The sequence below is a fragment of the Meleagris gallopavo genome, chromosome 1 (assembly GCF_000146605.3).
Source record: "Meleagris gallopavo isolate NT-WF06-2002-E0010 breed Aviagen turkey brand Nicholas breeding stock chromosome 1, Turkey_5.1, whole genome shotgun sequence".
Classification (NCBI taxonomy): Eukaryota; Metazoa; Chordata; class Aves; order Galliformes; family Phasianidae; genus Meleagris; species Meleagris gallopavo.
Genome location: NC_015011.2, coordinates 31,123,175 through 31,150,758, shown reverse-complemented (window position 1 = coordinate 31,150,758; position 27,584 = coordinate 31,123,175). Strand labels below are relative to the sequence as shown.

General features: G+C 41.2%; 1 protein-coding gene across 1 annotated transcript; it reads left to right on the top strand.

Annotated features, from left to right (window-relative positions):
- Positions 1-177: 177 nt before the first annotated feature.
- SLC38A1 (solute carrier family 38 member 1) lies at positions 178-27,053 on the top strand. The gene is made up of 15 exons (XM_019611234.2): positions 178-432; positions 2,260-2,415; positions 2,999-3,114; positions 8,238-8,311; positions 9,937-10,029; positions 10,329-10,410; positions 11,240-11,322; positions 12,208-12,266; positions 12,383-12,508; positions 14,713-14,792; positions 16,008-16,108; positions 19,202-19,320; positions 19,834-19,975; positions 20,078-20,175; positions 20,801-27,053. The coding sequence occupies exons 1-15, from the start codon at positions 178-180 to the stop codon at positions 20,903-20,905; spliced, it is 1,689 nt and encodes a 562-aa protein (XP_019466779.1). The 3' UTR covers positions 20,906-27,053.
- Positions 27,054-27,584: the final 531 nt, after the last annotated feature.

Genomic DNA, 27,584 nt, shown 5'->3' with positions numbered 1-27,584 from the left:
AAATAAAAAAAAAGTGAAACATTTATTTTAAAAAAGCGAATATGGGGAAGATTAGTTTCTGTTAAATCCATTTGCCTACCTTCTCCCTACTTTCTTTTATTTTCTCCTTTCATTTTCTCTTTTTGAATTTGAGTTCAGCAACGCATTCCATTTATGAGCAGCATGGGGTGTCTCACGATGCATCCATGCCACCTACTGAGCATCGAATCGAGGCAACCTTTCTGTCCAGGCCTGCCAGTCACGTTGCCTGCAGCAGGGCATGTAGCCGCAGACAGGCAGACGGACATCTCACAGCCCCAGCTGGCAGGCAGGCCAGGAAGAGCCCTGTGCAAGCTGGGCGATGCTGTGCCTCTCGCGGAAGGTCACGATGGCCGCATTCCTGTGTCTGACTTTGCCTACCCATACGCACTGTGCAGCAGAGATAGAGAAAAGGTGTGCACTGCAACATGGTAAATATGGAGTGGATGAGTAACACACCTTGTCATAGGAGATGAGACGATTTTAACATGGCTAACTCCAGAGAAAGTACTTTGGATTAGTGTATCTAACAAGATGTTTTCTCCGCTGCCCATCTGGAAGGAAATAATGCATTTGTTACCTACTGAAAATACTAATTCTATAAAAACTCATTTCTGTTGAAAGTGTTGAAATGAAAAATTCCAAAATTGCTTTACATTTGAGCAATATCTTTTGGATGTAGTCTTTGTCATGTGCTAGCTCTTTAACAACAATTTTCATTGACCTTTAATGCCAGGTGGCGGTAATGATAGTATCTGCAGATTTGTTATTTTTGTAATTATTGAACAGAACAAATGCACAGGGCTGAGCGGGAGCAGGGGGAGCGAACTAGCTGACTTCTCCCTACTCTGACAAAATCTGAAATGACACATGATCTCCATGGTTGACAGAAGAAGGCAAAGCCCACAGATGTTCCCAGCAGCGCTCAGAAACACAAAAGAGACAAAACTTTTCTCTGCGCTCCTGCCTGTACAAATTGCCTGCAGGGTGTTTCGAGAGGGAGCTGGAATGTCTTTGTCAGACCGTTCACACTCAGCTGCCTGTGCTCAGCTTTAAACAGACATGGAAAAAAAAACTCATATACTATGAATCTACAGAAGGTCGGATTGAGATTTTATTCCATCAGAGTGAAATGCCTTCCCAGTGAGATTCAGAAAGTTAATTTTGGATCGGTTCACCTTCGCCATGATTGCTTTTCACTCCTTAAAACACTGGGGGAGGATCAGCCATATATTCCAACTGCTTTAGGGCTTTAGAGACTGGTTCAGTATCTGTATTTTGCAGCAAATTAGTTTCTGAAGTTAACCGTTTAAAAAATAAAGGAGAAGCGTATGGTTGCTTTATATACAGAGCAAATCAAAGCAGATTGATGGTAGGAATCAAAGTTGCTGCAAAAACAGCAATAATTGCACAGAGTTAGAACTGTGATTCTTTGGCCAGGAGATATTCCCAGCTGTGGGAAAGGGCCATTAGGGCTGGTCTTTGTGTTCAGCTCACTGCTTGCTTTAAGAAGAGTCACTATAATCTGCCTACAGAAAAAAGGAAGCTTGGTGACAACCATTGGATATGTATGTGTTATGAATGATGGCTGCTATAGGTAGTGCCAGAGAACCATCTGTAAATTAGCAGAGATGCCAGGGACTTAATTGTGCATAAACTTTCGGAAGATGAATAGCTGAAAGAGTGCTTTACACAAAGTAAAATTGTTTGCTGAAGAGTAGGTCTGAGAGTAACTAACAGCATACCCTAATCAGAAGTGTTGTAAATCCGTTGTCTGTATTAGGGATAGAGAGCACATAAAGCTGTAGAAAAAGAGAAGCCATTCAGCTCATGTTCCTCTGTGTAGAGATGTTTGATTTTGCAGTGTGGTAAATTTGATACTGAGTTTTGAAGGGCTTCTTGAACATACAGCAGCCCCAACCTGAAGCATCCCCATAGAGCACATGGCCCAGTTCAGAATGGCCCCAGCAACACTGCTGCCTGCAGCACCTCATCCTCCTCTTAGCTCCAACCACACCAACCCCACAGTAGCAACAGAGGGCTTGTACTCAGCAGCTTGTTGGTGCCCTTTCCTTACTAGATCTCCTAAAATACCTCTCCCTACACATTTATTCTGATCTAGTGGTACCTTTACTGACACCCAGTCTGTGCTGGCATCAGGAAGGCGTAACTGGGCTCCTTTCACAGTTACAGGCTTGACCTTTTCTTGTGTACAGCTTGTATACATTGTGTATTTTGTGATCACATACTGCTCATGGAATTAACTTGTTTGCATTTTCTAATGTCTCTTTGCTGGAAATTAATCCTCTGTCTTCTTTCAGCAAGTTTATTTCGGACCGAGAAAGCAGGAGAAGTCTCACAAACAGCCACTTGGAAAAGAAGAAATGTGATGAATATGTAAGTATTCTTGGAAAAGAAGAAATGTGATGTATATGTAAGTATTCTTGGAAAAGAAGAAATGGTGATGAATATGTAAGTATTTTTGCAGGCTTTCCCTTTGTCAATATGAACTGTCTGTCATGTGTGGAGAGCCCTTAGACATGGTCTTCAAAAGAGCTGAGTACAGGCATTTGTTACTGAAATCCAAAAAAACCCAAAAAGCATTTTGGTTCAGGCAAGGGAAGTCCTCTAACCCTTGCTGGGCAGGAGGCGTGACTGTTCACCATGGCCTTATAATGCATCACTCGCACACCTAAGATGTTCCACAGGCGTGACAAGAGATGGATTTTAAGGTTCAGACTGTAAGTATGAGTTGTATATTGCCCATTGTATTGATGTGAGTTTACAAAATCTGTAGGGCAGCGATCAGAATATAAGCATGAAAAAGAGCAGTGGCCTTATTTCTCTTTCAAACCTCACAGTGCTACCACAGCAATAGCTCTTTCTATCTGATTATCACATAGCCTGCAGGTTGGGGTGTAGGGGCATTCCTGTTCTCTGTTCCAAACTCCTGTTGACACATAAACCTTTGTTTCTCCAGATTCCAGGTACGACTTCTTTGGGAATGTCTGTCTTCAACCTCAGCAACGCCATCATGGGCAGTGGCATTTTAGGCCTCGCTTTTGCATTGGCCAACACAGGAATCTTACTTTTTTCGTAAGTGTGAATGGGTTCAGGAGCTGATCTCTGCTCTGTGAGTGAGTGGAGTGATTGATGGTCCATTGGAAATGCAATGTTCTTCTTCATCGCGTGAAGTAGCCGACCTGTATAAGTAACTTGGATTTCAGGATACTGCTGGATGGGTCAGCTGTTTCACTGTCTAAAAATGAACTCAAATCCTCAACTACAGCTTTCAAGCCTGAAAATGTTAGCTACGTTTTTCAGACATTTATTTTTCAGTCAAAACAATGGGGAAAAAAAACACTAGTTATGCTTCTAAAGCAGATTAAGTCCATGTCATCAACTGCTGACCTTTGCCTAGCCAGGGACTTTTCTTGTGGTCTACAAATTGCACATACATTGAAAATAGCAAATGTATTCAGTAGTAATACTTGCAGTGTGACAGTACTTACTTCTTACTTGTGTCACAGAATCTCTATAGCTTTCAGCAAAGCGTGATGCAATATCTAATCTTGTAAGCAAGAAAAAGGAATATTTATACTCTTTTAAATGTCAGATATAATATTTTCATCTCACTCCCACAGTTTCTTCAGTTTCTTATGTGAGCATTCTTAAAAGCCAACATAAATATAGCCAAGATTTGAGTATAAAAAAAAAAAAAGCTGAGGTAGAGTACTTTACCAAAAAAAAAAAGCAGCATTTCATAAAACAGAATTTTATAGTTTAAAAATGAAACAGTGCCAATGAATGAATAAGACACAGAATACTGTGTTATTTTGGTTTGCAGCATGAGGCATTTCATTGTGAAAAGTGATTGTTAAGAAATCAGTTGGGAATTGTGTGCATATTCCAGTAATAAATGTTCATTGAGGGAAGAAACACAATAATTTACAGTATTTGAGAACTGCTCAACACAGTTATTAAGTTTACAGATCACTATACAGAGGTGTCATTTCTTAAACATCAGATCCTAAAAAATTTAGAACTTAACATTTCTTAGGTTTTTTTTTGGAAAAATTATAATGTGAGCTCTGCATATAGCAGAATGAATGGCCAAAGTGGTATGTACAGCCATCTGCTCCAGGATTTTGTGCCAGTATAGCTGCAGCCATGCTGCTAGAGTACAGTTTGCAGTGGTTGGGTAAAATCTGGGAATAATCCAAGGAATTAATCCACTTACATTAAGAATGTACAAAGCCTCATTATTGTGTTGCAACTAAGCTAGGCAATAAAGTAGCAGGACTCAAATTTAGATTTTTCTTATGCGGAGGGACTGAGTTTACTTCAGTTTTGCTGATTTTAACCAACATGTGATACTAACCTCTCTGTGATACTCCACCATACTCTGATAAAGTTCACCTCTGAGGACACAGACAGAGGTCTGCAGAAACTCTTGCAACCAAAAAAGGCTCAGTCTAGTTGCCTCTTCTGAGATAATAGTGTCTCAGCTAAAGAGTAGTACTTTCTATATCTACTTCTTAAGAGGGCATCATAGGCATCTTCAATTTCACCCTCAATTGCTTTATATTTCTGTAAGTAATATCATTCTCTTCTGTCTCTCTCAGTGAACAGTTTTTTTTTTTTGTGAAAGTTTAAGTGAAGTGCATTTGCTCTCAAGGATGTAGAAAGGCAGTTTCTTTCAAAATCAGGCCAGTGGTGTGAACACTGGAGAAACTTCTAACAACCTGTGGTGGAGACTGAGTTCATTTTGGTTTGAGTAGTGAGTGTGTGGATGTGTGCCAGCTAACTGCACAAAATTTGCCAAAACCAAATGTTTGTTAGTTTTATACAGCAAATAACAGTGCTACTCTCTACAGAATCAGATTGTATTTAAGAGTGGATAATTGTTTTTAGATAGCTTTATGATGCTTCTAGACCTGTTGGCTTGGAAATGGATCAGCCTGCTGAGATGAAAGGTAGGGAAGCTAGCAGGACCTAGCTGACCAGTATAGCTGAGATTTTGCTTTTGATGCTTGGAGACAGATCATCCTAATGTGCTTTCTGTAGTTATGCAGGAAAATTTAGTCTCATAGTTAAAGTTAGACCAATGCTTTTACAGTTTTGGTCACATTCTCATTCAGTGCTGGTTTTTTTTTTGACAAATGTATAGTCCTGCTCTTTATTCCAAATATATCTTTGAACTGTCTCTTCTTTACAAGTGATAAAGGATAAAGTCTTGGAAAAAATTCATATGCTTTTTGCACATGAGAAAGCACTTACATTCATTACTCCTGAATAGCAGAATTGTAGAAGGTTTCTAGGTTGCCTTGTCCAGGTTGTCTGCCTGCCAGTACTTGCTTGCGACATCTCTGAAAAGTAGAAAGCAGAGGAGTAAAAATTAAAGCATCATTTTCAGGGCTAGTAAAGCAGACTAAAACTGGTTTCCACTCTCACAACTTTTGTGGTTCTGCAGTGTGAAGTAGATCAGTTCAGATCCTAAATTCTTGTGGAAAAGAAATACGGAGATGGATATGTGCTCTCACATGGTATTCACAAAACTGATTGATGCAGTGAAGAGTCAGGCTTTCTGGACAAACAGTTGAGAAACTCAGAGGAACTTTATCCTGATATTGTTAATAATTACAACCTAGATCAGAAAAAAAATATCCTTTCTTGTATGAAAAAGGGAAGAAAAGCCTTGTACTGCAGAAATATGGCCCAAAAGGTTGAGGAGCTTCAGTTGGGCCAAGTCAGCAGGGAAAAGCGGGAGCACCTGTAGGTAGCTCACTCTGCTTGTGGTTTTGCCCAAGTCCCAATAGCAGAGTAACAGATGACATTGCAGAGACAGACAGGCTGGCAAGCACAAGATGCCTTCAGCCTGCGTTTAGCCTGGCTCTGCAAAGGAGCAGAAAAGCTCTTTTGAGACACAGGGCTTGTTGGATGTGGTGCAGTGTGAGGTGACTACTGGAGCTTCACACCGGTCCCTGCAGACACCTCTGCTAAGGTTGGCTGGAGGCAGTCACTGGGCTGCAGCCACACAATGCCATGACCCTGCTCTTCACACTCTTCCCCATCTGATGCCTCACAGGGGTTCAGAGAGTGAAGAGAGGACTGCATGATCCTTGCTCTTCTGAGCATACAGCCTGGGCTCCACAGGGGGCTGGGGACAGTACCTTTTCAGCTGCTTTGGTAGTGCAACTGTTGGCAGACAGCAGTGGTGTCATAGGAACAGTCTGTTCTTCATAGCCTTGTATCAGTCTCCTGCTCTAAGCTGTTTATTCTGGATTTGTTGAAGGGAGGTGACTTTTTCGTGTGCTGTTTGCATGCATAGCTGCCAGCACTACTTTAAAATTAGGCAAAATAATAAGCATTGAGATGGCAGTATGAGCTTCCCCACTTCTGTTTTGAATTTGCACAGGATGAGTGGTATGGACATTCTCATTCCCTTCCAAGGGGTGGTTCTGGCATGAGTGTCCTGACACAAACAAGTTCTTCATGCAGTGTTAATGAAAATGCCAAGCTTCTCTGTATTAATCCTATGGGGAGCTAAGAACAGCAGATCAGATAAATACCTGGCTGCTCGAGAGTGTTATTTTTACCACTGCAAAAGCTCCATGAGCTCAGTGCCTGAAAAACGGGAGCTTTTAATATTAAAATAGCCTTGATGCTGGCCTGTGCAACCAGAGCCACTTGGGACTGGGAGTGAGTCATGGCAGCTGTGAGCACCATGCCTCCACACAGACAGGGGAAGCAGGGCAGCAGGAGAGCTTAGCACGTCTTTAAAAATGGAGCAGCCAATGCAGGCTCCTTTCCCTTCACCTCCCCAAGGAGAAACACCCTTTGGCCTGTACGAAAAGTGTTGTGTTATTGTGAACCATCATTCTTTCTTGGCAGAAGAGCAGTTTCTCTTGCCATCTCTGTGTTTCTCCCTCCTCCTCTGGCTTCAAGAAACCCGTAGGTCATTATTTGACACAAAAGCATTTATAGTCCAAAATAAGAAAAAAGGAGAGGGAGGAGGCTTCTCATTCTGTTCTGTGTGTTCCAATAAAAGAGATGTCTTTCTGCTTATCTACGGCAGTAGATATGCAGTTTTCTTTTGAATTTTAGGCTTGTTTTCCTTGGTGTCCCAAGGGTAGCTGTCATAATAAAAAGAGGAATTGCCAGCAGATTGTCTGAATGCTCTTCACACGCATCATGAATACATGGTCAGGCCTTTATGTGCTCAGTGTTGAAGGGGAAGACACACATGGTGCTTGGCTAAAAGACCTAGAGCAATGAACTAAAGTATTGTTATGTTCTTTCCCCCTGGCACTGAGTGTCATTTGTGCAGCAGGTTCCCTCCACAAACAGTTTGGTCATTACTTCCTGCAATTCTACATGCAAAGTCAAAATATGGGTCACAGAAAAACAGGGAGTGACATCAGTGAGGGAACACCTGTCCCTGCCTGGGTGAAGCAGGAGCCTTTGGTTTCTGCCTTTACTCCCAGGAAAAGACAGTCTGGGCCATGAAGGTGAAGAGTCAGGTGCCTGCTCAGCTGCCTTAGCGCCCAACACCTAAAGCTCAGAGTCCTCAAGTCTCATGATTCCTCAGTGTGAGCACAGTGTCTTAATGGAAGCTAGAGACCACCTTATTCACTTAGTGAGTTGAGTTCATGTCCAGGTCCCATTCACACATCAAGAGCTGGCCAGAGCAAGACAGCTCTGTTCAGTGTTTGCCTTCCTCTTCTCCCATTCCGGGGCCATTGAGAGGCTACTTTTGGTGGCATGTGTCTTGGGGAGAGATGCTTACATTTGGCATGAAAATCCTTAAATAGAGGAGTTCCATCTGAAATTTTTACTTGGCTTCCAGGGCAAAAAAAAAGACTTTAGACTGTGTGGTGAGGAACGTATGCGACTCATTCCTGCTATGATTAAATCCTAATTCCTATATGATGAAACATCTCCATTCCTTCGGCTTGGAAGGGGACAACTAAATAGCAGGACGTAGTTCTACTGAGTTTTCCTTGGTTGAATTCCTCTGCATACAAGGTTTCGTACCTCCTCTGTAGTGTGTTAGAACTGCAAAAAGCATGTAAATCACTTTTGTTTATAGAGGTTTTTGCATTCTCAGAGGATTATAAAAAATATCTTGGCATCAGTGGGTAATGACCCAACACGTAAAATATTGCAATGCTAGAACTCTGTTCTTACAGTAAGCTTTATCTTTCATTCTTTTGTAGGCTGCTTTTGGTTTCTGTGACATTGCTGTCTATTTATTCAATACATCTCCTGTTGGTGTGTTCAAAGGAAACAGGTAATCTAAGATTTTATTGTACCATTTCAATGGAATTGTAAAGAAGAGGTGAAAAGTGCTCAGAATAAAGTCAAGTGCTTTGTGAAGCACAGTTTCCATCACTTTGCTGACACAAAAGGAAGTCCTACCAGATTTTGGGTCAGAAGCCCAGAATTTAAAATAATTTATGTCATGGCAAAGGAGAACAGCATATGACCATCACTGTAAAGAGAAAGTATATCTATATACCAAAGACCGAATTCTGTTGTAGTGAAATGTCATTTTCAACAAGGTAAAAGGAACAGCTCAGATAGTTTATTTGCGTTACAAAATCAATTCAAAATGAAATATAATGAATCTTTATCTACAGCAAAGCTTACCTGGAAATACACCTTGTTGTTAGTGGCTAGTGTGAAATTCCTGATGGCCTGCATGTTGTAGTTGGAGAAAATAAAAGGGAACATTTCCTCCACGGAAGGAAGTGTACCTCTAAGCAAAATGTATTTCTAAACACAGAAGTTAGAAGTTATCTACAGGGTTAAATAGCTTTGTGTTCTGAATCCAAGAGATTCTTTCCTTGACTAACAATCACTGAAGCCGGATTTGTAAAGTTATTTGTACATAAGATTGCCAGTATATTTTAGGATGTAATTTGGATGCGGATGAGTTACTATTATGGTGTGTACAATGGCAGCAAATGCCTATTTAATTAGGTGTGCAGGCCTAATTGTGAACACTTTTGCCCTGTTAGTTCCCAGAATCTAAGCCCTGTTTTCTGCGCTGCCAGTTCACAGACACAACACTACATTTAAGGTCAATCTTGTTGTTTATACAAGCTTCAAAGAAGTAATGTCAGCTATAAGGAAACGTAGAGAAAAACAAACAATGAGATCCATTTTTAAAACAATCTGTTCAGTGTAACATCTGCAGTATTTCTCTTTCTGTTCTTGTGAGTCTCAACAGCTTCACCATGTCCAGTCTTTTTTTTTTTTCTCAGCCTGAATTATGGCCAAGAGAAAAAAAGAAAAAAAAAACATTTAACAGAAGCATAATACAATTAATTGTGGAGTTTCACAAGCTTGACAGAAATTTAAAATTAAGTTTTTGTTATAATTTACACTGTTCTCTGCTTTTACCTAAAACATACCACATTCTGGAATTCACAAGAACATCATCGTTAAAGACTATAAATCATCCTGTACAACAGAGGCTGCCTTCATTTGGGTCATTTAGTCAAACCAGGCAAAATTACAGAATTACAGTCTGGTGTCTGTTGTGGCCAGGCTGCCAGTGCCAGTTTGTGGTCCCTGTTGTACTGAATTTGGTCTAGAGAGAAGGCTTTCAACCTCTCTCTCATTGAGATTGCAAAACTAATATGCCAGGATGGGGATAGCAGGACTTAAAGTGCCCCTAAAGATATAGATGGACTCATTAAAGGAATCTCATAAGTGGTTGGTAGCCAAAGACAGCATTTACAGATATCAAGAAAACATTCCTCCCTAAGTTTCAGCCCTAGCAATTACAAAAGAGCTCTCTATTCAGTTGCAACAGGAAGATATGATTGCAGAGAGGGAATCACAAGTGTTTTGACTCAGCAGCATATGCCACTGTATTCTTTACCTTTCTCCTCATTTCTTTTAACGCAGGCTGCATGGTATATGAAAAGCTTGGTGAGCAGGTTTTTGGTACCCCAGGGAAAATGATTGTCTTTGGATCTACATCTCTTCAAAATGTTGGAGGTAAAGGAGGAATATTAAAAAATACGAGCCACAAGCACTTTAATAAAGTTATGCTTACCAACTAGGCAGGTTCCCTTTTCTCCTGGTAATATCTTGGGATTTTCATGCTTGATCTCAATTACGTTTTGCACACTGCCTTTTTAAAATACTTTATTACTGAATAATCATTAATTTATAGTTAGTTACAGTTCTAGGTCTTCTAGCTTTACAAGCTAAGATTGGAAAAAGTGGAAAAAGAAATGTACTTATTCTGCAGAATATCTCATCTGTTTCCTAAAGTGATTTTCTTCTTCCTCCAGCAATGCTGAGCTATCTCTTCATAGTCAAAAATGAGCTGCCTTCTGCCATAAAGTTTCTAATGGGAGAAGAAGAAACTTTTTCGTAAGTTAAATTCAATTGGGTGATTTTAGAATTTAATGTTGTGTAAGGAAGCTTAAGTAAACATTTATAAAAACTCATAAGTATTCTTCAGGCTTGACAACAGAAGATCTTCACAGAAATATTTCTGTGAGTTAAAAACAAACAAGAAAACTTTGGGAAGGAAAAGAGGATGGATAGAAAATGAAAGATGAAGTCATCAACAGTTACTCTTTGCACAACAGATTTTAGTGCAGAATTATGGCTTATATCTTTTATAGTGTTGGTAACATTTGTAGATTCTGGGAACTGTGCAAGTTTAACATATTTCACTGCGTTCTTAGCATCTTACAGGATTTTTTTGCCCCTGAAGCACTGTCGATAGTTTCAAATTCTTCTATACTGATATATGACATTAGCAGAAAATTATTCTTAGGTTTCTGCCAATTGTCACTTGACACTTCCCAGCTTATTTTATAGAAAGATGGTATTCTTCTACAATAGTAAATATCCTTTACACTGGGTTTTGTAATGTACTGTAGAGAACCAGAAGGAAATAGAGAGCCTGTATCTCCGGCTTCCATATTAAATTGGCCAGAGCAGTGGAAATTCAACACACAGAACATCATTAATGCTGCATCTGAGTCATAGCAGTGTCATGTTTTAAGAGCTGGATGCTGAGTGATTCTGGTACTCTTCTGCAAAGTGCAGACATGGTCCCCATCTCCCCTGCTACAGTTAGGATAAAAAAGATACTTTTGTAACTGCAGTGATCAAAGAGGTCAGCAGAATTTGAGGAATGCCAGAAAGGTTTTGGGGTGTGTTCATGGTACTTTTTAAATGTTTTATACAGGGCATGGTACGTGGATGGGCGGATTCTTGTTGTTGCAGTGACATTTGGTATCATTCTCCCTTTATGTCTCCTTAAGAACTTAGGTAAGATGCAAATGCCGTTGCAGGAATAAAATACAGGAGCCCAGCCTCTGACAGCCACGTTGGCAAGTCAAATAAAAGTTAAAAATTGTGCTGTCATTGTTATGAGAGTATACTCCTGGTCTGGGAGTATGCTTTGTTCTGAGCATCTTGGAACAAGAAGGTCTAAATCATTGGAATGATCAAAATCAGTATAAACCAATTTCATCCATGCAATTGTGGAAATTGATTTAAATATATAGTTAGGGGAGTGCTTATTTGATAAGGTGACTCTGTATAATGTGTAACGTAGAAACATGCTCATAAACAAAGATTGCAAAAAAATACTCTTCTTTCTATTAGTGTTGAATTTTTCAATGATTAGTTTAGTTGAAAATGCTGAACTTGTATGTAAGTTGTGTATAGAGAACAACATTTTCAAATGTGTTTGAGTCCACAGGGGTGCCAGTAGGTACATTATGTATTTTTTAAAACCGTGTAACAGATTTTGGCACTGAACTCCTGTTGGGATCTTCCTTCTGGGAAATTAACCCATAGTAAGCTCACATTTCTGCATCACAGGGAACCTGGGTCACGTTCTGATTGCAATTTCACATCTTCCAGTTTATTTCAATTATCACAAAAGTAAAAATAGTTAAACTGCCATAGCAATGACCTTCAGGAAGGAAAGCACAAGTCACACTGGTTGGATCAAAGCTCTGCTCTGTCTGAAATCTCAGGGTCTTACAACATGGAAGGCACTAAATGAAGATGCTTTTGTCCTACCCAGAAGCCTGTAATATATTTTAAATACATAATACATTTAAATTGTTCTTTTGAGTAGATAATTAAAAAGCAATATATGTTTAATAAAAATTATTTTGTATAACCTTTTTTAAATTTCTTTAGGGTATCTTGGCTATACCAGTGGATTTTCATTAAGCTGTATGGTATTTTTCCTGATAGTGGTAAGTTCAGCTTGTTTTGTTTGTTGGATTAGTCACTTGATTGGATATGCAGAATTTCTGAATTTAATTTTAATTTGCTTTTTAGTATTATTTTTAACAGTTAGTTCTTGTTCTAGGTTATTTACAAGAAGTTTCAAATTCTCTGTCTCGAACCGGAGCTAAATACAACATCACCTATCCTATCAAATAGCTCAGCACATGAGCATATGTGTAAGCCAAAGTATGTTATCTTTAATTCCAAGGTATGTTTCTCTTTATGATACTTATTTTTGATTCACATAATATATGCACCTACACCCCATGTCGTAATCAGCTCTGCACCACTTAGGGCCTGCCCTCTGTGCTTCCACACATAACTCTGATGGTGAATGCATGACAGGTGTCCTTGCCCAGTGTTTTGGAGGTGCCGTGATGCCTGTAGCTCCTTGCAGCCTTGCTCTGCTACTCCATTCCTCCGGAAACTGAGACAGAGTGAGCTGCCTTGGTAGCAGGCATGCTGAGGCTGTGAGCTTGAGCTGCCACCAGATTAAAAATGCTTTCTTTATGAGAGTTTTCCTTTCTGCTGCTTCTTCCTTTCCATTCTGCAACTGAGTGCTTAGGCTGTGGTTCAGCAGAGACTGTAAACCATGCCTGCATCCAAAAGCCAGAAGTAATCCATCTGTCCTGCACACAAACCACTTCTTTGTAACAGGGTATGTGTTTCTGTAGCCATATGGTGAACAAGATGAGGAAAAAGGATACAGTTGAAAGCAAAAATTTGATGGCCTTTCAGCTGGATGTTTTCCTTGATCACTGCGCAGCTGCACAAAATGCTGTGCCAAGAGAGTGCAAAAGAGCAACTGGCTGTAGCTGTGGGAGCAAGAGGACTTCTTCTTCCAGCTGTGCTGGTTTGCAGGGCTCTTGAATGGCACCTTATCCAGTAGAGCACGCTCCTCGGGGTATCACCACTGCGTTCATAGAGAACGCGTATGCATAGTATATGCATGCAAAAAATTATTTTTTTTTTAATTCATCTTACCAGCTTCAGTGCAAGAAGCAACGTGAATTAACATGAGCACTTTCATTCAGTTGGGGGCAGCCATCAGCCCAGATCCAATGTGACTGGCCAAGAAGCAGTTAGCTGGGTGTGCAGTAGCAATATAGGTGTAGGTACAGTTCAGGCAGTGTCAAAGGGCAATCTTGTTCTCCTGAAGTGTTAGTGTTTACTTCAGAGTTGTTGGATGCCCATCAGAAGAAGGAGTCAGTCTGAGTTAGGCACACTGGACTTGAGCTTTAGAGATTTGCTCTCAGGGCCAGCAATTTGTCAATCACTTTAGCAACATGAGAGGAGACCCATTTTGAGGCTGGCAGGAACCTCTGGTCCATCTGCTTCAACAGGAACACTCAGAGCAGAGTGCTCAGGACCATGTCCAAATGGCTTTTGTGTATCTCCAGGTATGGAGATTTCACAACAATAGTGCAATGGGAATGAAGCAGAGAAGGCAGCACAGGTCAGGGTGTGGAAAGGCCCCACTGGAGAGCAACCAGTGTGCTTTCTGAATCCCACCCCACTGGGCAGCCCTAGGATGGCTTCTGTAGTGATAAGTGTCCTGTGGCCAACATGAGGAAACCTCTGAGCAGTGGGGAGAGCTGCTTGTAGGAATCAACTCCTTTTATCAGGAGGACCTTTTTCATGTGATCTCAGCTCATACCAGTTTCCTGGGGGAGAATGGAAGTGCTTGAGCTCTGAGATCATTTATAAAGCTTGGCCAGATGCTGACCACTGAAAACTGCTCAGATTTTTGGTTGAGCAGTGGGTGAGGCTCCCTTCAGAGGCCCTCTGTGCTTCATAGTGACGTAACGGTCTCTCTCTTTCCCCAAGGAAAAGCATGCTCCCTCCACAGTCCTCCTAGCCCTTTTGTTGGCCTGGGAAATGAAGGGGCTCTGTCTGGTACCTTGAAATATCCATTTATTTGTAAGTTCTGCATTCCTCTTCTCTTTTCTTACAGTCTGGATATGGGCTTCATCTCCAGGACTTCAGCCTTAGCACCATGGGTGTGCGCCCCTCTCCATTCCAAGGCAGGGTAGTGTAGCATTGATCCACCATACATCCCTGTTACACGTGGCAGCGTGTTGGTGGCGGTGGCAGGGCAGGGAGACCCCTGCCTGGGAGCAGTCCCACAGCTACATTTCATCCACTGCTGTGCACTGAGGACAAAATCAGGACTGGGCTTGGGTGGCCAAGACCAAGATATTGTCCTCCTCTTGGAAGAGTGTTGCTCTCCATATTTTGTTAAATATGTGCCAGCTGACAGGTCTCCTGCCTTCTCTGAAAAGGGTTCTCCACATTCATTTGAAGAGTCCTGATAGCTGGGAGCTGAGGTAGTTCAACACAGACCATTTCTTCATAGTGCTGGGAAAAAGACTTATTTTTCTTAACTTTTTGTCTGAAATTCTCTCTGAACAGACTGTGTATGCTTTGCCAACCATCGCTTTCGCATTTGTGTGCCACCCATCAGTCCTTCCAATTTACAGCGAACTTAAAGAGTAAGCCTTTCTCCTTTTTCTTTTTTTTTTCCTGTTAATTGTTTTCACTGTTTTGCATGGAAAATGTTAGTGCAGAGGTGCTCTGAGTCATTCTTGCCATTCGGAGATGTGCTTCAATAAAAGCAAACAAGTCAATGAGTGTGGCTGTCAGCTAGGAAAGCTGGACTCCCAGAGGTGCCGTTGGGGTGGAGAAAAGCTGAGGATAATGCAATACATGGGGATTTTTCTCTGGAAGTACATGGCAGCCTGGGGAGAGCCAAGTTGTGCCGACTGCTGTTATTTTGCATAGGAAGGAGACGTGTGTTCAGCCCACGGCATTTGTTCCAGTGTAACTAAAAATCTGGTGTGGTACCAGAAACAAAAATGATTTTCAGCCTTGCCTATGCTACTGTGTTGTCATCACAGTGGCCGACTTGTGGCCTTGGGCAGGATTGTGCAGAGATGGAACTTGGTCCTGCTGCAGCCTGGCTGGGGCAGGGAATGACTTGGGGCTGGTATGGAACCCTGGGCCCTGGAAGTGGGAAGGAGGAACTAACGGGAGGGTTATGAACAGCCAAACCCATGGGGACCCTCAGGATGTTCTCAAAGCTGGGCACTTTGTATTTCACTTGCGTTCATCAGGTTCTCCGGGCCCTTTTTAGGATATCCCTGCATGTATTTAAAAGTCTCTGTCTCTCTCTCTCTATATATATATATATATATTTATATATATACTGTTTCACAGCAAATATCTAAAAATGGAATATTTACACTTGATCTATTTTACGGATCTGCAGTGGTCTGTATGCATCCATTATTTTCTACTCATGGCAATACAAATTTTTTTCTGCAAACATTCAGAATGTTGTTTTTGGAGCTTTTTTTTTTTCTGTGTGTATGTTTACTCTCCCTTTACTTTGGCCTTTTAATTTAATTACTGAAGTGTTTAAGGGCTCTCCCTGCCCACTCAAATTTCCCTTCGCTCTGTTTACAAGAGTATGGACTGGGAGCAGAGCCATAGGGTGGTTACAGCATTGCTGGGCTTTAACTCCAAGATCCATTTCTCCCACCTTTCTCTTCCTTGTCAGCTGTCAATGAATGCCTGTTTTAAATGAAAATGAATTCATGGGTCTCTCCAGGATTGATATGTTTATGCAAAGATTTGATACATTTTTAAACAGCTATTCAGAAATGCAATCCAACCATTTTATATGTCTTCTTTTTTTCTTTTTCCAGCCGTTCACAGAAAAAAATGCAGTTGGTTTCAAATATCTCATTTTTTGCCATGTTTGTGATGTACTTTATGACTGCCATATTTGGCTATTTGACTTTCTATGGTAAGTATGCAGAAAGAGAATACACATGAAATCAATAGTGAATCCCAACTGGAAAGTCCCATTCACTTACATTAAAATACTTTTTCAAAGATTTTTCCTTAGGGTTTTCATACTGAAGGTATAAACCCTTTCCTCTCTTCCCCTGAAATGAGAAACACAAGTGAAAATAGTATTTACAGAAGGCATATTTAAAGTATGAGGAAGATTTATTTAGCAGAACTGGGGATTAGCTGGGTCCTACCAAGACTTCTGTTCCATGGTCCTTACCTGGGTTTTTTTTTTGTATGCATTGGTAATAACTGATGTGTGACTGTATAAAATGAGGAAGGTTTGAAAACGGATCCTAGGAATTGGATATCAAATGAGTCAAGATATCAAATGAAGCAGGATTTCTTGCTTTCTTATTTAACATTTTCATCATAGACAAAACACCACATATTTTCCTTGTGTCCCTAGGGTTCACCCCTTCAGTTTTTGGTTAAATAAATTGACTGCAAAGGGTGGAGAAGCTCAGAGGGTTATCCCAGCTCAGCAGCCAAGCGTGGCTTTTGCAGTGTCTGGGACTTGCACTGCATCTCTTCTAAAATATTGGTTAAGTTAGCGAAACAAACAAATTGTGTTGTATTGCTGGCCTAAAGGAACAGATATAATTATTAAGTAAATAAGATAAAAAATGAATGTGGCCCATGAAGCTACTCCAATTTCCCAGTATCGTGGAAAAGTTGAAGTGCAGTGTGTTTGCTCATAGGCTGTTAAGGGTTATGAGACAGATGACTCAATTGACATTTGTCTTTTATCTCAGAGTTAGCTAAAGGTCATCAGTCTTCTTCACTGTATATTCTTTATCCCAAGTGACCTTTTCGTTACAGTCTCCCCATTTGTGACACCATTCATTGTGAGCCACATATTGCAAGAGAAAGAAAATAAGTAAATATGAAAATTGGCTTTTTATTTTTTTTCCAAAGATGTACCTATCTCGATTTTTTCAGGCTTATAACACCTTGAGCCTTCTTGTCTTGAAGTAATTTGAGGTCCTCAGTTCTGATTTTCCCAATAAAATTAATGGAAGTGAGAGAGTATTTGCTACAAGTGACAGCAGCAGCAGCTGTTCTCATCTGTCTGCTGCTTGCTAGAACACTTACAGAAACACATCAGATCAGTAGCCCCGGGAGGGCAGTGGGAGTGAATCAGCACAGACCCACTCCCACAGACCCTTTGTCTTGGCAGGAAGGAAATTTTGGTGAGGTCACCCCAGAGATGTAAGGAGGCAGATACCCATAGGGACCTAGGAACCTCTCACATCCCATGGAGGAGGCAGAGGCTGCATCCTCCTGACCCCTGGGAGGGAGAGGAATTTCCCTCATGGAGCAGGCGTCCCTACACATGGACACCATGTGCTTCCACACAGCTCCACTGGGGCTCATACAAACACTGGTGATCTCAGGGTTAATGCCGCAAGAAACAACACAAAAAGGAGCCTAGGGAATATTGACCCCCTCCACTCCACTCCTACTTGCCCTTGGGACTAAGATTTTGCCTTTTGTATGTGCACTTAGTTTTCTAACCTCTTCCCTAGCTGGGTAAGACCAGAGTTTTTATTTTGTCCATTTCATTTTTACACCAGTAGTGCTTGTCTGTTTGCTGTGTTCTCGAAAGTATTGCAGTTATGACTATATTTACATTGCAGAATTACAGAAAAGAGGTGTTTTTCTTCCCCTAAAAGGTCACTGTGGTTGGGCTCTGTGGTGTATCTAGCTGAAAGGAAAACAGACCTTCAACTGTAAGCCTTGCCTTTCACTTCCTACCCGGCTGCAGCCCGTGAGCGGTACAGAAGTTGCAGTCTGTGCTCGCAGGAGCAGAGTAAGCTCTGTGTCGCAGAAGCTGTGCATGTGCCCGGCTTGAAAATCCCACTCCTAACCTGCAGGGAGGTGGGAGAGTGTTTTTTTTCTCCTGGTTGGAATTCAGGCGCTGCGGAGAGGTGTTGAGAGGTGGTCTCGCCCCAGGAGGATGCCCCGGGGGGAGCACAGGAGTTTCGCTGCAGAGCGGCTCTCTGCCTTCAAGAATAGAGGAGGTTGTACCAAGATTTTGATCTACACATGCCCACCGAGTTCCGCTTAAGGACTTCGGTTTAAGAGCTATTACAGTTTACTGTCAGCCTTCTAAGATTAGCAGACAGAAACAAAATACAAGCTGTTCTAAAACAGGGCATCGAGTGTGGTTCTGTGGTGTGCTTCACAGCCGCCTCCCCGAGTTGCCGTGCCTAAATACTAGAAAGACACAAAGCAAGCACGTAGGTTCCCCAGCAACTTGCTTTCCCTGTCCGTTATCAGTATTTAAACGGGGTGCAAAGGGAGCATTTTTGCAGGAGGGCTTTTTAAAGCACGGCCAGTGCCTTCCCGCTAGCACCCCAGCATGCTCCCTTGGGCACGCTGGTTGTGCAGAATGCACTGGCTATGCTGTGGGCACTGTAAGGGGCAGCAGGTTTAAGAGAAAATTCAGAAGGGCAGCCCTCTGTGGAGCTGCCCAGGGGTGTGAGTGCAGATGTCAAAACATCCCACAGGGAGCTGACCTCAGACAGGTTTTGTTCTCGTTTGGAAACAGAGGCACTGCTTTGTACTGGGAGTTTATTGGCTGTTTTGACTAATTTAGCTCAACCCTGTAATTTATATTTAACTCAGCCATTGCAGTGCATGTAGTTATTTTTATATCATTTCAAACTTTAAAAACAAGTCCACAGAACTGATTAGAAGTAGCTTATTTTACTTTAATTATTTTTCATATATATGTGTATATTTAAGAAAGTTTTGGTGTATGTCTCACTGTTGTCTTTCCTACAGTGAAAATCACCTTAGTCTTAAGCATGTGCTGTCTTGAATTAGGATGCATTCCTTAATCAGTCCTCCAAAGGATTAATCTGGAATAATGAGATCATTAAGATTTGGTTCAAAATGCTGGTTTAATTCAAGAATGTTCATTCCATACTCTTGTTTGCAGATAAATCACTTGTTGTTCAAGAAGTCTGTTATTAAGCAATGATTTTTGTAAATTAATTGCCTCCTTGCCAGAACTCTTACCTAATTGTCTTTTCCATAGAAAATGTGCAGTCAGATCTGCTTCACAAGTACCAGAGTAAAGATGACATTCTCATCCTGACGGTGCGCTTGGCTGTGATTGTTGCAGTTATACTCACAGTGCCAGTGCTGTTTTTCACTGTAAGTAAAAGTCTCCATATGACTTGGAAGCAAGTGATCTCTGTGCACATTGGATTTTTTCAAAACAGTCCAACCTTTTGCTAGTCACTAATGTTGCAGCTACAAAACAACTTGAGCTTGGATCAGTCTTTTCCCACACCGGATTCCCAGTGACTTCTGGAGAGCTTCTCCCTGCAGGAAATAAATGAATCACTTTTAGTTTTAATTTGAATCCACAAGGGCCCTCTCTTCCTTCACATGATTTCACTGGAGCAGGCTGAGAGGTGAAGTTCATTATCCCAAAAGGCATTGGTAGAAAGGGAGGAATATCCCTCAGATGCATCTACACATATGTTTTTGAAATACCAGAATAATTGGAAGGATTATTTCAAAAGGCAATACATGAGAGTCTGTAAATTTTCTGCCAGATTCATGTAGAGCTTGTTGTCATATGAAGAACTGGATAAAATAATCATGGGGATCCTTGAACTGGCCAGTGGACTGCTCCTAACTGAGAACTCTCTTTTCCTACAGGTGCGTTCATCATTATTTGAGCTGGCAAGAAAAACAAAGTTTGACTTATGCCGTCATGTTTTGGTTACTTTTGTTCTTTTGGTTATCATCAACCTGTTAGTCATTTTTATCCCAACCATGAAGGATATTTTTGGAGTCGTGGGTACAGTATCTTGCCTTTGTACTACCAGTAAAAAACTGTTGCTAATTAGCAACATAATAATTATGGTGTTGGCAACTAATAATATTCATTTGAATTTTGCAGGGGTCACTTCTGCCAATATGCTGATTTTCATTCTTCCTTCATCATTGTATTTAAAAATTACACATCAGGATGGAGGAAAATTTACTCAGAGGATTTGGGTATGCATTCCTTTCTGGTCTATGCATAGCATTTTGCATGTCATTTCTTAAAATGAGTTAGATAGAAAGCCTACTTAATCTGAACATGTGTAAGCTGCTTCTCCTGACTTTCCATTCTTGCCTCCACTAGCTAGCAGCCTTTTCATTTGCCCTATGTGTCTCCTGGTGCAGGGCTCCCTTTTACACCAGGGCCCTTCTCTGTGGAGTGAGGAACCCTTCCCTCTGGGGAGCAGAAGCTCTGCAAGCAGCCACAGTTTTAGCCAAGATGTGGGTGTCCTTTCAGTATGCTGAATCAGAAGGCATACAGCATGTTCCGCATCCAGGCTTTGAGGAGAATGGAGCTGATAAGTCCTAAAGGCAGACTCATTTAATCCTTTTTAGGGATGGTTAGCATCTAACAAGTGAACTGAAAGGGGAAAAATTGTTTTTGGTGTTCAGCACGTAATTATTAATGACAGTAATCTGTTTAATTATCTATGGGTCTTGTCTTCACCAGAAGACATATCCCATTTTAGTTCATGGTTTTGATACATCACTTTGTAAATCTCCTTAAGAAGAAAAGTTAACACAATTGAATTAATTGTCTTTTATTTTGGTCATTAATGTTCTCTTCTTTTTGTTTCAGGCTTCCCTTTTCTTGGCACTGGGGATAATGTTTTCCCTAGTGAGCATCCCATTGGTCATCTACGACTGGGTACAGTCAGGAGGTAGTACTGAAGGCAGCAACTGAAGTTGACCTTCTGAAAAGGAGACATGCCTGTTTGCTACACACCAAAATCGCAACCATCCGTTCTGTTATCTATTCTACCTTTTGTGAGTTTACTCAAATCAAATCCAAATAATGATTTTCCAGTACTGAATATGCTGTTTTGGGTGTATTTTCTTGCAGAAAACAGACCCATTATTCCAACAGGCATATCGTTCTGTCCCACAATACTGAGTTATCAGATCAGCATAAATTCTGTATTGTCTGCAAGACTATATAGAGTATTGCTCATAGGAATTCATCACAACTTGTTTTTCCACTTCCACCCATGAACTGCATTGTTCTGTTATTATTCTTAGCCCTTGAACCATGAGCTCTGCTCCTTTAGAGCAGCAACATTTGTTATCAATTCCAGCTGGAGTGATTATCCCAAATGTCATCAGTACACTCCCTTTCCCATTGCATTTTAACAAAAACTGCTCTCGAATTGTATGCATTGTTTGTTTGTTTGTTTGTTTGTTTGTTTGTTTGTTCTTTTGCTGTTTTGTACACCATTTGCCTCACCAACTAAGTGTAGCATTCTGGATATGGATACAAAAAGCACCACCAGAGCATAAATGAGCGCTGTATAAACTTAGGTCCTAAATCTGGTGCTTCTCTCTGTAATGTTGCAGTGGAGGAGCCAGCCTTAGGCTTGGCTCGTTTGTTGCTTTGAGAAGCAGGCATGTGTGTGTGTGTGTGTGTGTGTGTTTGTGTTTGTGTTTTTTGCAAAGGGGTATAAGGAGCTGGAGTAGGATGATCATCATCAGCCACCATTTCCCTGCTACCTTTCAGTTTGCACCTGGCCACCAATAGCCAGGATGCTCAGCAATGAATACCTGAACCTGAAGAGAAGCAGATGCTCAGAGATTTCCATAGGAAGTCTGCATTTCTTTCAGCATCAAACTGTTCACTAATGCCCTGCTCTTCTCAGAAAACAATGGCAGGCTCCATTTTTATCAAAACCTACACGTTTAATTATACCTCACGCCTTTTGCATTCTTGGATTCATCTGTACACACCTAGGGTGACCTTGTAGAGATTTGCTCCTCTTGTGTTTCACCCCCCCTCCCGCTGAAGTCAGCAGGATTTCTGTCTGCATTTGGAGCAGGATCTGACTCACCCTACTGAAATACCAGATTTCAATGGAATTTGAAATCTGTAATATTTCTTTCAAATAACATAAACACTTTGCATTATTGAGATGTTTTATTTACATTTCACATCAATTCTTTATAACAATTACAGAAAAGACATTAAATTACTACTAGCAGAAACACTGTAACTTGTATCTGTTGTCCACAGAGTATTTGCCTAATGCCTTATAGCTGGTGTAGAGAGCTACTTATAGAGATTCAAATGCTAAGCAGGTGATTGTTGACCATACTCAGCAGACATCTATTAGTGCACTGCCAGCAGCATAATTGTGTTCACTTCATATCATTCATCCTGTGAGCTAAAAACGTGTCTGAGTTTTGCTCTCAGAAGGTGAAACTGGCTCCTACTGAAAAAATCCTGAAGGCTGAAGGGAGCCCTAGGTCATATCCAAGGGCTAAGTAATGCCCTAAGTCATTTGTGTTTGAGATGTACCTGTCAGTGTGCAGTGACCCTCTGACTTCCACTGTAGCTGTGGGAGGAGCCTGTAGCTAATAGCACTGCCTGTGGGTAAACTGTCATTACAGCTTGCTTTTTTTAAGGTTAGGGATGGAGAATTCAGGGTCTTGGGATTTCTGTGAGCTATTGAATTACCTCAGTTGCCCCCACTTTGTCCTGCATGGCTTGAAGGCACTGAGAGTTGAGACCCCAGAGCCTTCTCAGGACCTTGAGAATTGGTTTTTAAGGGTAACATACAGAGAGGTTAGTTTGGGGCCTTATTTGGACTTCAGGCATCAACATGTGGAGAGGTCTTTGGAGCAGCCTGACAGCAAGAAGAAAACTGGAAGTCCCCTCTTCATCAGGGAGCCACTTTCATCAGGTGGGCTCTCATTCACTGTAGACTACAAGTCCAGATGCTAGTGAAAGTCTAGAGAGAAGAATCTGTGCTTGCCATCTCCTCTCAGTTTGTTCCCTGCGTCTTCCAGCTTGAGATGTCATTTGTGGCATCCCTTTTACAGCCACCCACAAAGGCAGCCATAGCAGGAGGATGGTTTCTAACTTTGAATCAGAAAGACATGTTACTGTAGCTTGTAGAGAACAGGACATGGGGCAATGGTTTTAAACTAGAAAAGGTTAGAACTCGATTTGAAGGAAGATGTTCTTCGTGATGAGAATGGTGAGGCACTGGAACAGGCTACTCAGAGAAGTTGTGGATGCTCCATCCCTGGCTTTGTTCAGGTTGGAAGGGTCTTTGAGCAACCTGGCCTAATGGAAGGTGTCCCTGCCCATGTCAGTGGGGTTGGACCAGATCATCTTTAAAGATCCCTTCCAGCCCAAACCATTTGATCATGCTATTATTAGCTTGCTGTAATCAAGATTCAAGGCACCTTATAATCTCTCTGGATTTCATCCCAATAAACCTAACTCAGATCTGAGAATACTGTATAATGTTATCCTCATAATGCTCCAAGGCCCTTCTGCTTTCGTTCCCCCCTTATCCTTCTACTACTGATCTATGAGCAGTGATGCTCTGTGCACTGAGGGGCTGTGAAAGAGGAGATCCTGGAGTGATTTTCAAACACCCAGGTAGGATCTAGAGATCTGATCTGCCGCACAGAGTCCCAGCAAGGTCACAACTATGTTTTTTCCCTTCTGTCCCTTCCCCGTGTTATGTAGTCTTGTGTACTACACTTTGACTTGAAGAGCTATTGGATGTCTGATTCCTCCTTGCATCTTCCTGAGTCTCCTCCATGACAATCCCTCTCCCCCCTCCTTGTTCTTCAGCCTTTTTCCTTTTCTTGGTTTATTTGTATACTAGAGTTTTACTGGATAAATAGGGAGAAGAATGTTCTGGGTGTGTGCACAGAGGGAAATTACCCAAGGTACAGTACCATCAAAGCATATTTTAGATACTGAAAGACAGATACCTGAAATATTGAGTCTTCAATTAGGCTTTATTTCTGGGTCTGTAAAAAAAAATAGAGGAATTTTGCTTAGGCTGATTACTGTCATCATATTTATAGATATTTATGGAAAGGAATCATGTGTTTATTGATGTCTGTGGTAATGAACGTGAAATAACGTGCTTTTTGTTTTCTCATCAGGTTTATACATTCTTAACAGAATGCAATAGACCCTGCTGTAACTGTCAACATCAGTGATGGATGACAATATTTGTATGAGGTTATCTGTAAAATGTACTGCTGTTATTCAGTTCATTTGGAATAGTGAACTTGTAGCCAACAATGTACGAGTCCCACATTTTAGCTAGGATTTAAAGAGCACAGTGAAATGCTGTAGGAGTTTCTCTGTTGTTAAATTAATAGGATCCAGAGTACCGTATCTACTTAGTAGGTGGTAGCATGCTTTCTTTTCATAGAGAGTTTATCACTATTGTGAGCACTGCAAATTTCATAGACTGAATGAAAAATTGCTCCTAGTAAGTGCAACAAGATACTTTAAACTTCTCTTTTGCTTAATAGCAACAGCTGAGTGGTGAGAGACAAGGAAGGAGTAATTAGGAGCAGGGGCTTCTAGTAAGATCGCAGGAGTTAATCCTACACTGAAAAGACAGACTTGCTGCCTCTCCTAGTCCACTGCACATTGCAAAGAAAATAGTCTTGAGCTTAAACCACCCTTTCAGTTGCAGAATACAGCTATCTTTCTCTGGCTGGCAGCAAACATGCCTAATAAGTAAAACACAGAGGGTTGTTATTTGAGAACAGTGTCTTGAAAGCTGTGATCTCTCTGGGTGATGCTTGCTCCTGGTCAGAGAGCCAGTGCCAAATCTGTGCACCAGCACAGGTCTTTAGTAGGGCTCACACAGACCCAAGCAGTGCCCGACCCCTGTGTGGAGCTGGGGGGGGAAGGGCCAGCCCCATCCTGTGAGGGCAGGGACACCCACCCATCCTTGAAGGCTGTTATCCTGAGCTGCGTACAGATCCATAGCTTGCGCTCCCCTTGGAACAGGTCATTTGTGCAAATGCAGTTTTGATGTTACGTGGGTTTTGTCTGTACATCTGCCTTACAAGGCAGAAGCACCACAGCTCTCTCTGATTCTGAGTAGTAACAATTGCAACCAGTGGTATCTCTAGCTCGTTGTTAATTTAATACATTTCTTTGCTTGAACCTTACATTAAGGCTAAAGAGCATCGTGGTCAAAACAAAACTCTTTCCATGTGGTGTTATCCCACCTCCAGTCCTAATGTCTCACCCCGGTGCCTTTAGGAGAGAGGCACAGCAGAATGTATTCAGGTCCATCAGCAGTTCCATGAGATGGCTTTATCTCCTGGTACCAGGCTGCTCGCTTAAACAGTTCCCGAGAGCACTTGGCATCAGGAAAGTCTTTATTTCCTATAAGGTACACAAAGAATGTTTTATTTGTATCTAATGTAAGGATTTCTGTAACAAACTGTGAAAAAAAAAAAAAAGAATAATGGATTAATAAAAAGTACAGGGCTGGAAAGGTGTAGAGTTCACAAATTGTACACATGCCTATGTTTCTGAAGACAAATCTATGCAGTTGTGTTTTACTGTAGGAAATTTCATTTTTATGTACATATATATATTGTAAATAAATAGGATGCTGTATATTTTTGCAGTTGTTTATCCCCTATGATATATAAGTGTTGAGATAGGCTCTGCAGATTAAGAATAATTTTAATAGAAATACAAATGCTTTAGCTTCAGACTTAGCAAAATCTATATCTTTTCCTTTCTTCCAAGAGTTGGCAATTTAAATCCTGAACTTGAAATTATAATTACATTGCTAATGTAAAAATAGCAAACAAACAAACAAAAAAGAAAAAGAAAAAAAAAGGAAAAAACAGAAAAGGTCCAATGAAATTGCTAGGTATAATTGCAGCACATCTCCCTGGTTTCTCCATAGCAAGTCTTTCCTAGCACAGAGGGCACATTTAGTGCCCTCAGTTCCTCAGCTGAAGTCAGGTGGCAGCAGCACGCTGACACAGCCTTTTACAGAAAGTGGAGTAAGCTGTAGCCAGCAACCTGCCCTAACATTATGTCACCTAGGTTTTCAGGCATAGGTATCAATATTTTCCATGGAAGGCAAGTGGTACAGATAGAAGTCAGACAAGGACTTCTGCACTTCCTTTCAGCCAGCAAAAATGTAGTTGAGACATGAAGTATCACATGCCAGGGTAGGTGACAATCACAGCAATCGGTTCAGTTTTAGCCTGTGCCTGCAGCTCCCCCACCACAGCCTCAGGCATGCTGCTATCTGTAACCACAACACTAGCACCTCCTGTGCTGGGAGAGTATCAGTCACACAGGGATGGCTTTCACATCCCTTTGTATGCGTGATGAAGCGGACGCCAGCATTTTGTTCAGGGGATGGCTGCATGTCTGGGGCGCAGGGGATGGAAGGGAACCACAGTTGTATAAGTTCCGAGAGTGCCTCCGCAGGAGTGCAGCCTTGGTGCTGCAGGCATAGAGTCTCGCTAGTAAAGCATGGAAAGGTGTTTTTCAGGATTGATGGAAAGCAGAGCTTGAGAAATGCATCTAAAAATAATTGTATTCTTTCTATGTTTAGTTTATTATCTGGGATGAAAATGAAACTTGAAATAGCATTTGCTTTCACCGTGAGCACAAATTTGAGGAAAAAATTACATGCAGTCATTTCTACGGAACTTTTCAAATTAATAGTCTATTTTGTTTTCACTGTTACAGCCAACAAAATACAAACTGTAAAGGTATATTTCCACAAGACTTGAACTTGTTTATAGAAATCTGTTTATAGCATCCAAAGGTACGCTAAGGCTCACCCAAATCCAGTGTTAACAATACAGTTTGAGTGATGTACATTCAATATGAGCTCATCTCTAATAGATTGTTCAAGTGAGTGATTGATAACATTTTGCTCCTGCTATCATCATCATACTTTGTGCTCTTCATGTTCAAATAAATGATGCAGTTTTCAGTTTCAGTGTGTAAATAAACTAAAAAGAAATGTATTATGTTCTGTAATCTCTCTGTTACCTCTATAGTTTTTGAACATTAAAATTGTGATCTAAGCTACCGTCTGGGCTATAGTCATTTTTTGAAGGGGATGAATGCATATCATTTTAATACCTTAAACAGGATGTGTTCCCAGCTCTTATGCAAGTGTTTCCACTGAACTCAGGGCTTGCAGCTCTTCAAAGCCAATTCCATAAGACCTAGTGCAGAATATAGAGCACAACAATACATGGCTGTGGAGATCAGCATTTCTGACAGAGCTTTAGAGGGATTTGAAGTGAGGACTTAGAGTCACCACAGAACAGAGTTACTGATCAGTGCTTCCTTCTGTCCATTCCCTGAAGGATGTCCACCCCTTCACCAGGCTTTTTCAGTGTAAAGCTATAAGGCCTCCTGTACTTGGGTTTGAGCTCAGATGTCAAAATAGTGTCTGGAATAGAACAACCCCTGCTCTATGTTCTCTGCCACTGAGGCAGAAACTTGTAGCAGAAGGATGAGGAGGATATCTGAGTATTTCTGACTAGATCTGCCAAAATGCCTCTGTCACAGCCTAAGGAGGTCTCAAAAATGCTAACTTTTTGCCTTTGACTAC

Bases quoted from the DNA above. Each gene is read 5' to 3' on its own strand.
- SLC38A1 (XM_019611234.2), top strand. From the start codon at position 178: ATGCATCCATGCCACCTACTGAGCATCGAATCGAGGCAACCTTTCTGT. The intron at 3,115-8,237 runs GTAAGTGTGAAT...ATTCTTTTGTAG, and splicing joins ACAGGAATCTTACTTTTTTC to GCTGCTTTTGGTTTCTGTGA. The intron at 10,030-10,328 runs GTAAAGGAGGAA...TTCTTCCTCCAG, and splicing joins ATCTCTTCAAAATGTTGGAG to CAATGCTGAGCTATCTCTTC.